The 16,139-nt window shown below is 43.4% G+C and overlaps 1 protein-coding gene across 1 annotated transcript in view; it reads right to left on the minus strand.

The window, feature by feature from the left end:
* Positions 1-16,139, minus strand: part of COL21A1 (collagen type XXI alpha 1 chain) — a 1,372,657-nt gene that overhangs the window by 181,278 nt on the left and 1,175,240 nt on the right. The window contains exon 24 of the mRNA XM_069606149.1: positions 3,387-3,431. Within this exon, the coding sequence (XP_069462250.1) occupies positions 3,387-3,431 (45 nt within the window). The remainder of the gene's footprint in view (positions 1-3,386; positions 3,432-16,139) is intronic.

Consider the following 16,139-nt stretch of genomic DNA (forward strand, 5'->3'; position numbering starts at 1 on the left):
TGGTCTACATGGGACTGAACTCCCAGAAAAATAATCTAATATGTCCACAGCTCAAAACAAGCCTTGCAGTAATAGAAGAAACATGGTCAAAAGCTATTAGGTTTTGGCAATTTTTCTTGCATTACTGCAAGGCTTCCTTTGAGCAGACCAGTTTTCTATAAAATAGCAATGCACCCTTATAAGACCCAGCCACCTCTCTCCACAATGACGGGCATGGCTTTTGTTGCAGGTCGATCGCCATGTGATTTCCGTGCTGACTTAACTGATGAATTAAATACAGTACTTCACTTGGTTAATGTCCTTCCTGATAGATTAGCCCCCCTTCATACAAGTTCCTCATCTTAGAAATGTATTCTCCACTGTCAGACTGGCTCAAGAATTTTATTTTGCAATGCTGGGATCACTGGAACCCATGACTTACGTGGAAGTGACTGCGCCACAATCTGGGTTCTGCTAACTTTTACCTGCGCTTGGTTGCCAAGGAGATGCAGCACTGCATGATGCCACAAGCTATCCACACAGAGTTTTAGGTTGATAGGATGATGTGGAATCTGTGGGAGAAAGGACTAACCCATCAGAAAGAGCATTTCAAAAAGTAACTAATGTGTCATTCTAATGGATTCCTTCCTCCCACAGATTCCTTACTATAGAAACACCCCAAAGCAGTACAGCAACAGGAAGAGGAAGGAGAGCGAGGAACCATCACCTTAAAAAAAACGTAGTACCACACAACCAAAGTCAGCATCCTTACTTAGAAAGGAATCCAAGCAGCGAACCTTGTTGAATGTGCATAGAAAAGCCTATGTAGGAACCTAACCAATGTGCACCACAGGGGCAACTCTCTGCAAGTCCGAGACAGATACACGTTTTCTAATGGAATGGGCTCTAAGACCTTCAGCCTCCTTCTGGTTAACCAGATTGTAGCATTCCAAAATACGAATGCTGATACCTCTGTACAGCAGTCATAGTGCTGCCAGTGTGAGAACCAAAAACACTGAAAATCATGTAGTCATTCTTCCTGATGTCTCTTGAAGGAGCGACAAAGTAGTTGCGTGGCCTGTTGGTGTCCAGGCGGTAAAACCTCTCCTCCTTCTTAGACGGATGTGGCGGAGGGTAGACGACGGGAAGATTGATCTACTGTAACAGGTGAAAGTCAAGCACATCGATGAAGAGGAAGTGTGCCCTCCGCCTAAAAGTTAATTTCTCCTTAGGAAAGACAGAGCAAATAGGCTGGTGAGAACGAGCCTGGAGCACATCCAGGCAGGGCGAGACAAGAATGCAGCCATGCTGTGGAGGAGTGGCCACCATTACCAACAGTTTGTAGATTTCCCTGAGTGCAGAGGAGAGGCTGAAGGGAAGGATTGCAAATTGGCAAGGGGATTACCCAACCAAGAACCTTATGTACTTTCTGTGTTTGGGATGGATGGGCACATGGGCATCCAGTATCAATAGTCAAATGTGAAGTTAAATGGCCTACAGCACATGCAATAAGATCAGCATTTTGGGCTACTCCTTGTGCTGTAACAAAATTCGAAACCTAAGATTGGCGGTAGATCTCCATATATCTTTGGCACTAAAAAATAATAACCCTTCCCTCTGCCAGAGGTGAGCACAAGTTGAATTCTAGTCGTTGCTAGGATTTGGTTGATTTTCTTCAGGAGGGCATCAGGGGTTGAGAAGGGCAGTAAAGGGCGCCTGTCAGGACGCAGCAGTGGAGCAAAGGGAGGCAGAAGCCTTTGCAAATGATCTGCAAGTCCCAGGCATTGTATCATCATCCACTCCCAGATGAACTGAGGAAGTGTCTCTCCCACCAATGAGTTTAGACCTCAGTTTTAAGAGGAATAGGAGACATTGCCTCTGGGTACACCTCTGACCATTACCCGATGAGCAAAATTAACTCTCACGCTGCTTACCATTAGGGGCATTTCCCCACTGCTTGTGGGCAAGGGAGGGAAAGTGAGGAAATAAAATCCCTGTGGCAGAAGAGGCAGGAGTCTGCTTCACCACCAACCCAAGAGGCTTAACTGTGCCATTCGTTGCCCTACATTTTCAAGTAACTCACCCACCCAAAAGATGTCGCCATCAAAGGCATATTTTGGAGTTTATTTCGCACATCAAAAGCAAACCCGGAATTCCACAATCAGGAATGTCTACGGAGCAAAGACCTAAGCGCAATATGTTGTGTTCAGACCGGACTGAAATATCTACCAGCTTCGTTCCCATCTGTAAACATGTCTAAAACTAAAGTTTGCCACAATGGTTGCATACGCTGCAAAAGTAAGCGTAGAAGCAAAATAGAGATATATTTAAATGATGGATGAAGTGAATGCCTTTGGAGAGTGTCATGTTGCTTCTGACCATGAAGACTTTGGTTCATGCAAGAGATCTGCTGCATTTAGCATGTGTGCGATAATACGGGCTGCCATGACGGATGATGAATTAATTTGTTTATCTGTTTATCTCTTACTTGCTATTTCTAATTCAATAATTGTTTGGCTTAGACCATATTGGGATGAACACAGCACATTTATCGTTCATATGTGTTTCAAATTGTGCAGGTAGTGCACTGAGAAACCTCCCTTTTGATTTGGGCCATTCTGTGTATATTAAGAAACCTGCACCAAGATGGTGCTTTCCAAGTGCAAAGAGAATTCACAGGAACAAAAAAGACATGTTTCACCAACTGCATTTTCAGTGTGCTTCTATAAGGATTGAAATGAGTAGTGACACGGTTACTATGTGACTCCATGTCATTTTTGATATCTAATGTCGGTCTAGACGAATCCGGCAACAGAGCCTTCAATTCAGTTCCATTGCTTTTATGCATTATCAGTGTGGCACTACAAATCCTAGCAGGCAAAGTGCAGCGGCCAAAAAAGCCACACCTTGTTCGAGGTGCCACTCTCGCCACGAGTCCCAAAGCAAGTATGACATGTGTACATGCATATTAAACGGCAAGGCACCCAGTCAATTCACTGAAGCAAATTTCAGAGTGGTACATTTTATTGCAACCATAATACCGTTAAATACCGAAAATATTAAATAAATATATATAGGGTATTGGGGTAAGGGGTTACAATGGGTTGGGTTGGGGGTGTGGTGGCGGTATAAGGATAGAAAAACAGGGGGGCTTGGTGGGTCCCCACCCAAATAAAAATAAATAAATACATCTGTATTTTTTTGGGGTATTTTCGTTGCCGTGAAATGTACCACTCTGACATTTGCTTCGGTAATAACACATATAACCTATTAAATATGGTCAGCACATTTAAAAGACAACGCACTGTTATATGGTTAGTGCTTCCACTGCAGAAAGACATAAGGTGCACAACGTACATGAACAATCTTTGAAACTGGACAAATGTTCACAAATGTGTCTTTCTTACCTTTTGGCCAGACAGACCTGATCTACCAGAGTCTCCCCTTGGTCCCTTCAAATGAAATACATATATTTTTGAGTCAACAGTAAAATTGAAAATAACAAGTATAACAAGTGTCATTGTAGAATGATGCAGTAAACATGTATTGACACTACTGATCTAATCGACTTACAATAGGAGTATCAGACAGACCCATGCACGTAAATCACACCTCTGTGTCAACTATAAGCACACTATTAAGCAGGTGCAGGAATAAAACTTTCCATTATTTAAGCATATTAGTTTGATCTAATTTTGTACTAACACAAACATTAAATCCTTGTACAGTTCAGAGAAATGGCAGATAATGTTGCAGTACCATTGTTTAAAGAACTGTTGCATAGAGTACAGTAGAAACCCTCAGCCACCAGTCATCTGTGTTGAAAGCTCATTTATATTATGTGACAGATATTTGTAATCACAGCCAATACGCGAGGCACCTTTTACTGTGATGTGATACCCTCAGCTCAGTGGTATACTTTCCAAACATGTATTCCTTTTACCCTATTGTTGATAGGCCAGTGTATACTATGGAGAATTATGTTCTACTGGTCACAGTAGGGACTCTTACAAGGTGTAGCCTCCCGTTGTCCAGATTGAGGCTCCCAGGTGTGATTGATGTGCTCAACCCCACCCAAAATGAAAATGCAGACTTTTGAGCACCTTATGATCCTCTTTGCACAGCCCTCGCACCTCCTATCCCATTGTACCTTTTTACGTACCTTTTTAAGGAATACTTGTTTGCTTTGTTGTAAAGGATATATTTTGGTGTGAACAAAGCCTTGAGTGGAGACATTGCCAAAGCGTCAAACAAGATTGTGGTTATACTGCCCCCGAGGGAGTGTTGGGACAACTGGGTCTGCAATAGAATGACTTGGTAGTACAAATAAATATGAACATTAATTTCACAAGAGTGGCGCTTCAGTTACGTTTTTATGAGTCCATCTGGTTCCCAAGAGATAGCCAGAAGAATGTGTGCCAGGGATAGCAACATGCGCCAAAACGGGAGTGTCAAAAAAGTGTTTCAGAGTATAACACTAGAAGGCGTGAGAACTGTCTACATTGCCAAATTGACTGAGATCATGGAAAAGGATATTACTGTGTCTAATTTGCTGACTTCGCTGTTCACTTTCAGTACATTATTGGGTCGTTTCAGTGGGACTGCATATTAGAAGTTACATTAATTTTTTTTACCAATTATGCTAACATAACCTAATGCCTCCCTATCTCTGGTACAAAAAAGTGTATAAAGGAGAAATGTATGCAAAGGAAAAATCAGTGTTTAAAAGAATAAATGTAGTTGAACCAGCTAACCTTTCCACGTTAGACTTCACTGAGTAAGGCAATCCCTGTAGGCAGGATGACACACTCTGACTCGGGTTCCAACACAATACACAGTTCAACAATGTAGATCGAGACCTGCCTAGCCTTCCACGTTAAAGTCTCTTTTCCTGACTCCCAAATAATGTTTCACCAAAAGTTCATGGAGGTCCCCTTCTGTCAGGATCAAACCTTTCACACCAAAGTTCCCGTAGGTCCCGCTCTGTCGGGCTCAGAACTCGCACAACAAAGATCATGTAGGTCCCCGATGTCGGGCTCAGACCTTTCATAACAAAGTTCAACAAAAACTCACAAGGGGCTCCTTTCCCCAAGCTTATTACACTTCTGGTCACCCTCTGTCGGGCTTGGAGCACTTTCGGATGTCGAAGACTTTCGAATGTGCGTGGCTTTCTTTACGGACCACGGCAGGACCCCTTCGACTTAAGGTTCATACTTTAACTTTCACTCTCCCCTTTTCTAGAAGATAATTCTGCTTCATTTTTGCTGTTCATTCGCTTCATCGCTTCAAACAATGTACCTTCCACAGAGACCTTCCAGTGGGCTACTTCCTTTCGCTGGACCACTCTGTTACTTACCATAGCTGATTTCACAGCTGTCCTTACTTCAAAGTTCATTCATAGGTCTGCCTTTCTTCGCGTCTCACAACACACGTGTGCAGCCTTCACTTGCGATATAATGTTGCTACTTCAAACTTTAACATACACCGATCTCACAGGTTGTTTTCCAAATCACCAGTTGTGTGCGTTTTTTTCTTGGTTTTACGATTTCCAATTCATGAGTCAAGGTTAGTACCACAGGCTTGACTACGCCTCCCCAACTCTGGTGTTCACCCGGGAGGGTCGCTGGCTTCTGATGTGGGATCTGGCCTTCTCCACATATCTTTCCAGACCTGTCGGAGGCAATGACCTCCAGCAGGAAACTCTCTGGAATTTTGACCGCTTCTCTCATCCCTTGTTCCGTCGCTCTACTCCAGTAGGTGTGCCTTCACCACGGAAGTTCTGCTCGTACTCGTGTTCCACCTTGCTCAGAGTGGGTCTCTAGGTTCTGCCTTTTATTTGTGTGAGGAGAGCTAATTGGCATCAGGTGTATGCACTTGGAATCAAGTGCCTGACTTTGCCTGACCCAATTAGTGGGACATGGTCAGTACGATGTGTGAAAGTTAATGTTGTTACTCTCAGTCACCCTCTTCCTCGGCCCAATATTTGCGTTTAAAGGGTGGGTGGGAATCTCAGAGAATCCTAAGAAATAGGATGGGTGAGATAAACAAATAGGGGAGAATACCGCATCTCACCATTGGCTGCCTGACCCCCACTCCCCGAAGACCCCTCACCCAGGTGATCCTCCCACACTGGTCCACCCCCAGGGTCTGGATCCAAAGGCGATGGCTGTGCCCTGGACACCTGAGAGAGAGATCCTCGGGACTAGCAGATGAGACACCCTCTGGTTTCTCACAGCAAGCTGATATGGTGTCCAGTCATAATATCGAATGAAACATTTCGAATGTCAAAAAAGTCGAATCAAAAATGTCGAAAAAAAAAAGTCGAATTATTTTTTTTTCGATATTTTTTTTTCGACTTTTTTTTTCTCGACTTTTTGACTTTCGAGATTTTTGTATTCGAAATTATGTCTATAAACCAGCTGATATGTGTTTCAAGCCTGGCTCTTCTTCACGGCTGTGCTTAAATGGTTCAGTGACATATAACAAGGAAAAGCAGAACAATCAAATGAAAGGTTGTTATGAATGTGCATAGATTCAAATTTGAGTACTCATTTAGTGGATTAGGTTGGAGGGTGATGCAAAATCTTTGAGAGGAATCATCATACCAATCAGAAAGAACATTACCAAAGGACAGCGAACCATAAGGGGGATTGAGGTGGAGAAGGCAGTGCTCTTCTAATAGGCTCAGAGGAGTGTACCTTGTTATGTAATCAGATCTGCACCCTCAAGCTTTTCCCATCAAACAGTCACTAGTTAAGTGCTTGGGTTTTCCCTTTCTGACAGCACTTTTTCTGCAGGTTTAGAGTAGTGTCCCTGTTCACGTGAACCGCTCTTCCTCTTCCAGCATTTCTTGCGAAAACATGACAATTTAAAGGCTTTTTTTTCAGTCCTTTGCTGTGGTATTCCGCCAGGCTCAGAGGAGTATCCCTGCTCATCCGTGCCTCCTCCAGCTTTTACAGCTAAATGGTAACTACTTTAGAGCTTGTTTTTTCTCCCTTGAAGTGCTCCTCCGTTATGATGTGTCTCTGATCATGTGACCAGCTCTGCCTCCTCCAGCCCATCAGTCAATCAATTGCCACTTGCTGTTCTTTATATTCAGCCTTCCCTAGGTGTCCTCAGATAAGGTTGAAGGCAAGGACATCCCCTGTTTGTACTTGGACAATGCAAAGTCCCATAATCGTGTTTTTTATAATTAGTGAAACATTACAATGTGTTTCCTAAGGTCACACATGCATTCCACCCTCCAAAGGACCTAGGCCTATCAACACTTTCCACACCCCCACTCCACCAGGTCTCATTACCTCATCCAGATCCCTATCATTGCCACCTGACCCCCACCCCCGACTACTCTCACACATCCTGTTGATAAGTAGCACTCAGTTGGCCTCTCTTCACTGCACTGACATCTCTGATCTATCTTCTTTGCATAAATGAGTTCAATGCCATATTGATGGTGCTACCCCACTTCCTCCCACATATCTGAATTACTCTTCCCACCTAGGTAAAGCATCCAACATGCTGATCACACAGGGAAGCTAGCAGATGTGGCAGTCATCCACTATTCCAAATGGATCTGCACCATGCTCAACCACATGGCTATTGTCAGTACACAAATAGTATCCAAACCCAGTTTGTTATAGCCGCAGGCAGGGAAACTGACAGGGCACCCCTGTGCCGAACAATGTGCTCTGCATGGCAATTGATTTTGATAGGTTCATACACAATGAGGATCATACACTGAGAAAGTGATAATTTGTTAGTAACATTTTAGACATACTTCCCAAAAGAGCATCAACAACATTTACATACATTTCACAATGAGCCACATCTCTCATTTACATAACCTCAGTTATTTGGATGACATGACATATTTCTCTATTTAGTAAAGTCACATTACTAAACGTACGCATTTGCTTCCCAGTTCCCAAGGATCTATGTGGAACCCTTTGAGGGTGGGAAAGCCTCACTCTGAAACCCAATGGTTCATCTCTTTGTAGGAGGCATAGACTCACTCTGGGCAACAGCAACTTTCTATGTCCTACCCCTTTGTAGTTATACTTAGAGAGCAGTGGCATAAACTGCTTATAAATACCCGTGATTGGAACAGCTCTCAATCCAAGGTGAGCCACGTATGCCTCGAAAATGTCCTATTGACTTAGGCAGGTTTGGTACAAAACATAAAGATGGCTATTCACATATATGCATGCACAGCTACTTTTCTTTTCGCAAGTGAAAACATACAGACCATTATTGAGCCCTTTCAGTTTGTGATAGTGTTTCAATGTGCTCACTGTAAGTGACATAAGAGAGTGTTGACTTAAAGCTAGATGAGCAGTGTGCGTGTAAAATAAAATGTGTCCATGCCAAAAGTACAGAGATGGAGAAACTATGGAACAGGTTTATTTAAACCTTGTCATGTTTACAAATCATTTTAATGTGGCAATAAGACCCGAGGCGGCGGGCCAATACCGCCCCAGGTAATACCCCCGGGGCTTTAGTTACAGGGCCGAGCGTAGCGTGGGCGTATTGGCCCGCCGCCGAGGGTCTTATAGCCATTAGTACCCTAGCCCATTAGACCGGTTACTAATGGCATTTTTTTTAAGGAAAAAAAACAAAAAAGTGAAAAAATGGCCGCCTGGAAAGGGAAAACGTAGTCTGTTTTCCCTTTCCATGGCGGCCATCGGGAGCGGACGCAAGAAGGTAAATGGGGTTGGAAGGGAAAAAAAATAGAAAAAAGTACCACGGCTCCGGCAGGGGGACAATGGAAGCCTCCAGCCAAGTGGAGGCTCGGAGCAGGGATGGCCCCGCTCTGAGTCTCCAAACGCCTGAAGGCTTCCATCGTCCTCTGCCGGAGACCAAGGGATAGAAGGTAAGTGGGGTGGGAAGGGCAGAGAGGTGGGAGGAGGGAGGAGGGAGAAAAAAAAAGTCTTACCTGAGTCCCCGGCGGGGGACGAACGCAGCCTCCAGCCATGGGGAGGCTCGGAGCGGGGATTGCCCCGTTTTGAGCCTCCTCATTGGCTGAGGATCTGCCACGCCCCTCGCTGGGAACAGAGTACCTGCCACGCACGGCGTACACTGGAATACCGTGTGGTATGGCTCGGAAAAGAGCCAATCAACACGTTGGATTCCCGGTGCGCCGCACGTTCCGGGTACTAATGGATAGTATTCCTCCCAAATAGGCTTATTCTTGACTTTCAATTCATTTTGTCAAAGCATGCTTCATACATACATACAGCGAACATAGCAACGTGTATGTTATTCTCTTGTTATACGATGAAAACACAAACAACAACATTTTAAAAGTACAGCTCTTTGCTAAACATGATATGTTAATTTGTAAAGGCTTCATTACACACTCTAACTGAAACACATTTACATTTTCTAGCATATTACAGTTTTATAAATTGTAAAATAGTTGACATGAGTATTGCTTTAAACAAGTCTGTGCACAACAACTGAGAAATCTGCCATATTGAAATGTTATGTCTTTCAAAGAGAAAATGCTCACTCAATGCTATCCTATAGTCCACCTGGGGGGTATTGCTCGGCAGGAGGATCTCATGGGAAGAGACTGGTTGTGTTGTACTGTGAAACCAAACTGAGAGACAAGGGGAAGGGGGTCATTCCCGCTTTTTGGGTTGTACCGTGAAATCAAGATACCAGGTGAAGGGAGTCATTCTTCTGGTAATCAAAGCTGTAAACGCTATATACTACAGAGTGCTAAAAGATGGGCAGTGTGCCTTCGAAGGAGAAGTGCTTTTGTGTTGGAGGACAATTTGGCCCAGGGACGGGAGTCATTCCCCTAAGAAGAAGCCAAAACCTGGAAGTGAACTTGTATCCCCAGTGCAGAAGATGGGAGTCATTCCTCTTGACCAAGAAGGTCTACTTTATCTCCAGTTCTGTTTGATTGTAAGGGACAGAACTAGGGGTTCTGACACAAAAGGGTGGACTATTGATTTACAAAGACATTCTGACAGAAAGCTTAGTGTTTTATTTGAGGCAGGGAAACCCCTCTTAGAAATAGGGAAATGTAGGTTTTCTCTTTATTCTCTTGACAAATAAAAGTCTTTAGCAATCACCATGTCACATGTGTGTCAGTCCCCTCCTTCCGCACCCTTACAGGGTTCATGTTCTAATCTGAAGTTGCTTCTATAGACAAATGGCAGACTTTCATGTTAGTTAATGTGAAGTAAAACTGAACAGTCGCAAATGGTTTTTGAAATGAGCTGATGCAACCCAAACTGTGCAAACATGCTGTTTTGTTCTTTGTCAAGGACAGTCACTAAGAGGGTAAAATGGGCAGCACTGATCTTGTGTTTCCTTGTTGGAAGACATGCCTAGTTTTCTTGGCCAATGTGTACACCTATCAAAGTAATTTGGGCTTCATTTCATTGGCAATATTGGAAGACCCGTGCAGCTGATTACATTAAGGACACCCATTTGTTGGGATCGGATTGGCTAACAGGGAAAGAACAAATAAGCAGCAAGACTCCCACTTTTCAGAGGCAGCCAGAGACCATGTCACTCCACATCCAGATGGAGGCAGAGGTTGTAAGACACAGTTGATTCCACAATAAATCACTGCCTGGGTAGGAGAGCAAGCTCCACATTTAATGTCTGGGCTATGCAAGGAGGGCATGGTATCAAACAGTGAAGACAGACAAGTCATTATAGTTCAAGGGTGCTTATTGAGCTTCAATGGGTTGGTTGAACGCCTATCTAAACCTAAATCTAAAGATGGGAGCAAGCTATGAGCATCAAATAATAATAGCGCAGTCCTGTTCGAGTCTGTCAAAATAAAAGGGCCTACACTAATAAACCTGTTGCCAATCCTTACTTCTAAATACAAAATGGTGTGGGACAATAGTGTATGCAAAAAGAAAAGTGTTCAAGAAATAATATGTCAGGATAGTTGAGTTGTTGGCTTCCCTTCCCAACGTTTTCAGCACGGGGCAAGGCGGCTTCTCTGCCACGAGGATACAGTTCAAAGTATAGATATCAGGGCCTTTTGCCAAAGCCTCCTTTCCAATTACAGTCTCTTACTGCAGAGGGCCTGCCGTAACAAACAATCACCACAGTTCCTTTTGTGAAAACCGAATTTTGTCTATGAGTTATGATGAGAGTAAGACATTTCAATGAGAATACACCATGCACATGGTTCATGTTAAGCCATTATGATTCCATATTTGTTGATAGCCATGCATTTATATGCAATTGTACACTTGTCATTTTAGTATAACACATTAGGGTTCTTTTAGGTGCTTTTAGGCACCAGAGAAATTATTTGTTCTGTCTTCTGTTTATTCTGAATCGGCTTTGCCGTGCTCGGTAGGATTGATTTCACCCAGTGTGGAATGGAATGAAAACAATTGTCTTCGCCAGTAACTGTTTGGCCCAGACAGAATGGCCTTCGTTGGCAGAGCTGCAGGAGAAAGAGAATGTTTTAGCTGAGCAAGAGAATGCTTTGCTTAGGAATTTGCAGACAAGACTGCTGTCTTGTGTAGTATTAGCAATAGCTTGTTCTTAGAAAGAGACATGACACTCTGACTGGTTAGTCCCTACCATAACAAATGTTTGCACGCACGAAGTATAGAAGTGCACCTAGGCAGACATGCCGTATCCTATGAAAACGCATAGTGCGCACATATGTAGAAATTAGTGCGTCACAGCACTACCGTTCAGAATTTAGAACTGTGGTGCTTTCTGTGGAGCAGATTCAGGCTGTCGGGGGATTCAGATGGCAGATGCAGATGAGAGATCTGATCATCATTAGGGGAGTGTCAGTCGCTAGAGCATGGGACGGCAGATTCAGATGGCAGTAGAGGGGAGGCTCTCAGAGTTGCTCTCTCGTGGGTTGGTGTGAGTCGGTGGGAGGCAGTGAAAGAGATCGCCATTCATCAGATTAGAGGGGAGTAGAGTCTGATGTATGTCGCTGGGGAGCTGCCGTTAGAGCTAATCTAGTGGGGAAGGGAGCTGTCTCATTAGGAGCACAGAGACCTGTGTGTGGACAGGGAAATGCTGAGAAATGCTATGTTTTGCTATGATGCTAGAGATGCAGTAATTTAGGCTCAGCTGGTCTGAGAGTTTGCTGCAAGGAGAGGGGCTGGAAGGGCTGGGGTAGTTGCAGTAGCTTGCACTTATGTTTAGAGGAGTGCTGTTTTGCTTGCTTATGTAGTAATGTGCTGTGATTAGTGTCATGCAATGCAAGGTATCAATAAAGTGTGTTATGTTTCGAATTGAACCAATTACTGTGTTTCTTTGTGTTTATTTTTTGTGTCTCATTTTGTGTCTCTTTTCATGGCTTGTTTGTTTGTCCCATAGCATAGAAATGTTGCTGTAGTTTCTCAAATGCACCTCAGTAACACAGTGTACCATTCGTTTTGTAGTTTTCTCACTTTCTTATCAGGATTTTTCACATGTACAAGTTCTCAATTCCAGTATTCATCATGGGTCTCCCTCCTTCAGGCTTGGACCCCTTTTTAGCACAATGTTCACAACTGGTCTCCCTCGTTCGGGCTTGGATCCCTTTAACACATTATTCACGTTTGGTCTCCTTTGTTTGGGCTCTGACCATGCAATCTCACTTTCCATGTTTTCCTCTTGACCTCAAAATCAAAGACTTTCAAATGTGTGATGGGTTTTGCTTAAACTGTTGCAGGACCACTTCGATTCACCTCACAAAATGTACTTACTTTCATTTCTGCCACTTCTTTGCTTGATACATTTACAGAGACCTTTGATTGGGAACCCACACAATGCCGGACCACTCTGTCACTGGTATTATATCTTACTTCTGTAAACGTTGAAAAAACAATCAGCAATTAAGCTTTCTTCGCGTCTTTTATCACATGCATTTCACTCTTTGTTCTTGCGCTCTTTATACAATGTTGCTGCTTGCAACCTTGACTTCAACACAGACTGGTCTTGTATCGGTCTCCCCAACTCACCGGCTCTGTTGATCTCTCAGGCACTACTTTAATCTTGGAACCAAGAATGGTACCATAGTGGCTGTTGGTCCTCCCCGACTCAGTCAGCCATGCAGGATGGCCATGGTATCTCTGACGCACAATAAAGGCTTCTGTAGTTTCATTTCTAGGCCTTATGCTTTCTGATTTGCAGGGTTCTGGAGAGTAATGGCTTCTCACCGAAAAGGTCAATCGTATCTCCCTCCTTGCGTACCCTTCTTGGTTTGCTATCTTTCAAGTTCTCATGTATCCTACCTGGTAGGATGGGGTAAAGGTGTTACTGGGGAGGGATACCACATCTCGCCATCCAGTGTCCTACTCCCACTCTCCAAAGACCCGTCACACAGGTGATTCTCATGCACTGGTCCACCCCCAGGAACTGGATTCCAAAGCGATGGCCGTGTCCTGGCCACCTGGATGACAGAGCCCCAGGGACTAGTGGGTAAGTCACCTTCTGGTTTCTCATAGATGTGACTGTTGACTGGAGATCTAGTCTGCAGGCCTAAACATTGGCACTTTGCCAGTTATTACAAATTATGATTGTTAATGCTTGCTTCAATAATTTGGTGGCAAAACTAAATTACACAACTGAACATGAAACAGACAGCATTCATATGGCTGTACCTTGAGACAGTACACAGCTTTTAGGGATAAAACCTGAGAATGATTCCAAATTCTAATTTCATCGATGGAAGGAAAAGGCTTTCATTTGGGCTAATTTGCATACTCACAAAGTCTTGCTGAGGTGACTCTGAGCTGGAGGTGAACTTGGCCAATGCTAGAGTTGGTAGCAGTTAGGAGACATGAATATGAGACAATAACAGAGTAAACAGGCATTCTAAGATAATGTTTGTTTCTTCCTTGGGGCAGGATACACTTGGTATTGGTAGCAGGAGAAGGTCCCGAATAAGGTCCCTCTATCAAAGTGGGCCACAGAGTTCTCCTTGTAGCGTAGCTAATACTAAACCATGTTCTTGTGAGCTAGCCAAAAAAACATCTGGAGTACAGAATATAATACTCTTTCATTTACACAGCAAGCCTTGCAGAATTACCAGTAATAACTGGCTTCACCAGAATACATATTGGTCAGATACGGGATCCAAAGCCACAAAAAGGTCAGTTATGGTGTGCATTAAAGAGTTATTAAAAATACCAATATCTTTCACAGTAGTGAGGAAACAGAGACAGTGGGAAATTCTTTAGATCGGATTGCTGATTGATTTACTCCAGAATCTATAAGGCATGATTACACAATCTACAAATGGCCCCTCTTGGTCTATTAGTATTAATGTTTGCATGATGACATTGCTTTGACCCAGGTTGCCCTAGTTTTCAGTTTGTGTTGTTTTCAGCTGGAAAGCTTGAGCATTTATATTCAGAAAGGGCCCCTTGAACGAATGCTGCAGATTTGGCCTCTTGGGCACTTTCCATGGGTTTAATAATTCCCTAATGCCATGTGAATATACTCTCCTGAAGATCGAAGTAATCCACTGGGAATTTGTTTTTATACTGTTTCCAATTATTGCATTTGTTGCAGTTTGTCTTTCTCTGGCATACTATTGCTATTCTAATTAGCAAACTCCCTCTTGCTTGCGCCAGTACTTTCTGTTCCTGGGTCCTGTGCGGGCCAGTCACTCTCTTCTATCAAGCCTTGATGCCATTCTTTTAGCATTATGTGCATGAGGTTGTTCATGTCCACCCAGGACAACATATAACACTGAACTACGGTGCGTTATAGCTCAACAAATTGCTCTGTTTCTTCAAGGGGCTTTTACTGTTACCAAACTACCTGCTCTATCAGCACTGACTCCTTGCAATTGTCGTATCCGTGCCAGTAAATGAGAAACTAGAAGATCCATACCCAGCACCTGCATGAGTATAGGAAGGACTAATGTCTTGCAGTTTGTTGTAAAGTGCACTCTTCTGTATGTTCCTTTATATGCAAGCTGAACTTGCTCTCTCTCTCTCTTCCTTTGTAATGTTGCATTCTTAATTGGAACAGTTTCCTTTGCAATGTAATTGTGGTGATTCTGATCGGGCAGAGAGAGAAAAGGACTTGGAGAGGAACTGCAGTCATTACTGTATGCTTAAACTACAATAAAGAACTCTCTACTTACCCTTTTGTGGGTGTTGACCTTATAATACTAGCAACGAAGACCGGTGCTGCCCTGACAGCAGTAGAGAGGAGACAGCAGACTAGCCAGGATTCCATGTTTTGGCTTGTTTGACAAGGTGGTGGACCCGCTGCAGCAACGATCTTGTCTGGAGAGGTTGGAGCTTTGGAGCCATTAGCGGCAAGAGGTGGGATTCCTCTTTGTCTTTTGGACTGAAAGTTGCCTTGACTGTTCGGAATGTAGACTTGCATCATGAGGTTTGCAGGAGCTTGCAAGCACCATCAGGAGGTTCATTTTGGGAATTCCTTGGAAGGTGCATGCAGTCATTTTGTTTTGATTCATGTAAACTTATGGTTGCATCAATACATCATCTTCTTCATCGCAGTACGAAAAGTTGGATTTGGTACCTTGCACAGTGGTAAAAGCTGATCATCAAAGCTCCTGCCTACTCCAACTTGTCAAGGAACAGTGGCGTACTGTCATTTCAATTATCTTGTTCTGACTTGTGAAGCAACTCAATTATATTTTGAGGCATATTGAAACATTTCACAAGTGCTGGTAACAGACAAGGCAATAAGCCCATTGTGAATATTCCTGTTCCAGCATTATTTCTTCCACAACCCAGAAAACCCAAAGTGAGATGGAAGGACTGGAAGGAAGTCTTCATGAAATGTATCCTAGCATTGTATGGTTCCAACTATTCAACTGAAATGAAAAATGCATTATTACCCCACTGCTTGGGTCATGCTTGGCATGAGATGTATAAAAAGTTACCAGAGCCTATACAACCTGTTAATTAGTATAGCAAAATTGGACAAATATGTTGAGGTTAAAGAGAATACAATTTTAGCAAGGTATCATTTCGGCACCAGAGAACAGAATAAAGGGGAGTCCATAGAGGAGTTTGTTACTGCCCTGAGAGGTCTAGGTATTAAGTTATGTTATGTTATGTTATTTGGCATTAATATAGCGCTCTAATTATCATTGGTATGACCTCAAAGCGCTGGTAGGTTGAACGCCCCCACAGACCGTAGTCGAAGTCAGTGGCATCGGGTTGCTAGGGTTCAATCGCTTCAGATGG

This window comes from Ambystoma mexicanum, chromosome 4p (assembly GCF_040938575.1).
Source record: "Ambystoma mexicanum isolate Mex_15411 chromosome 4p, UKY_AmexF1_1, whole genome shotgun sequence".
Lineage (NCBI taxonomy): Eukaryota > Metazoa > Chordata > Amphibia > Caudata > Ambystomatidae > Ambystoma > Ambystoma mexicanum.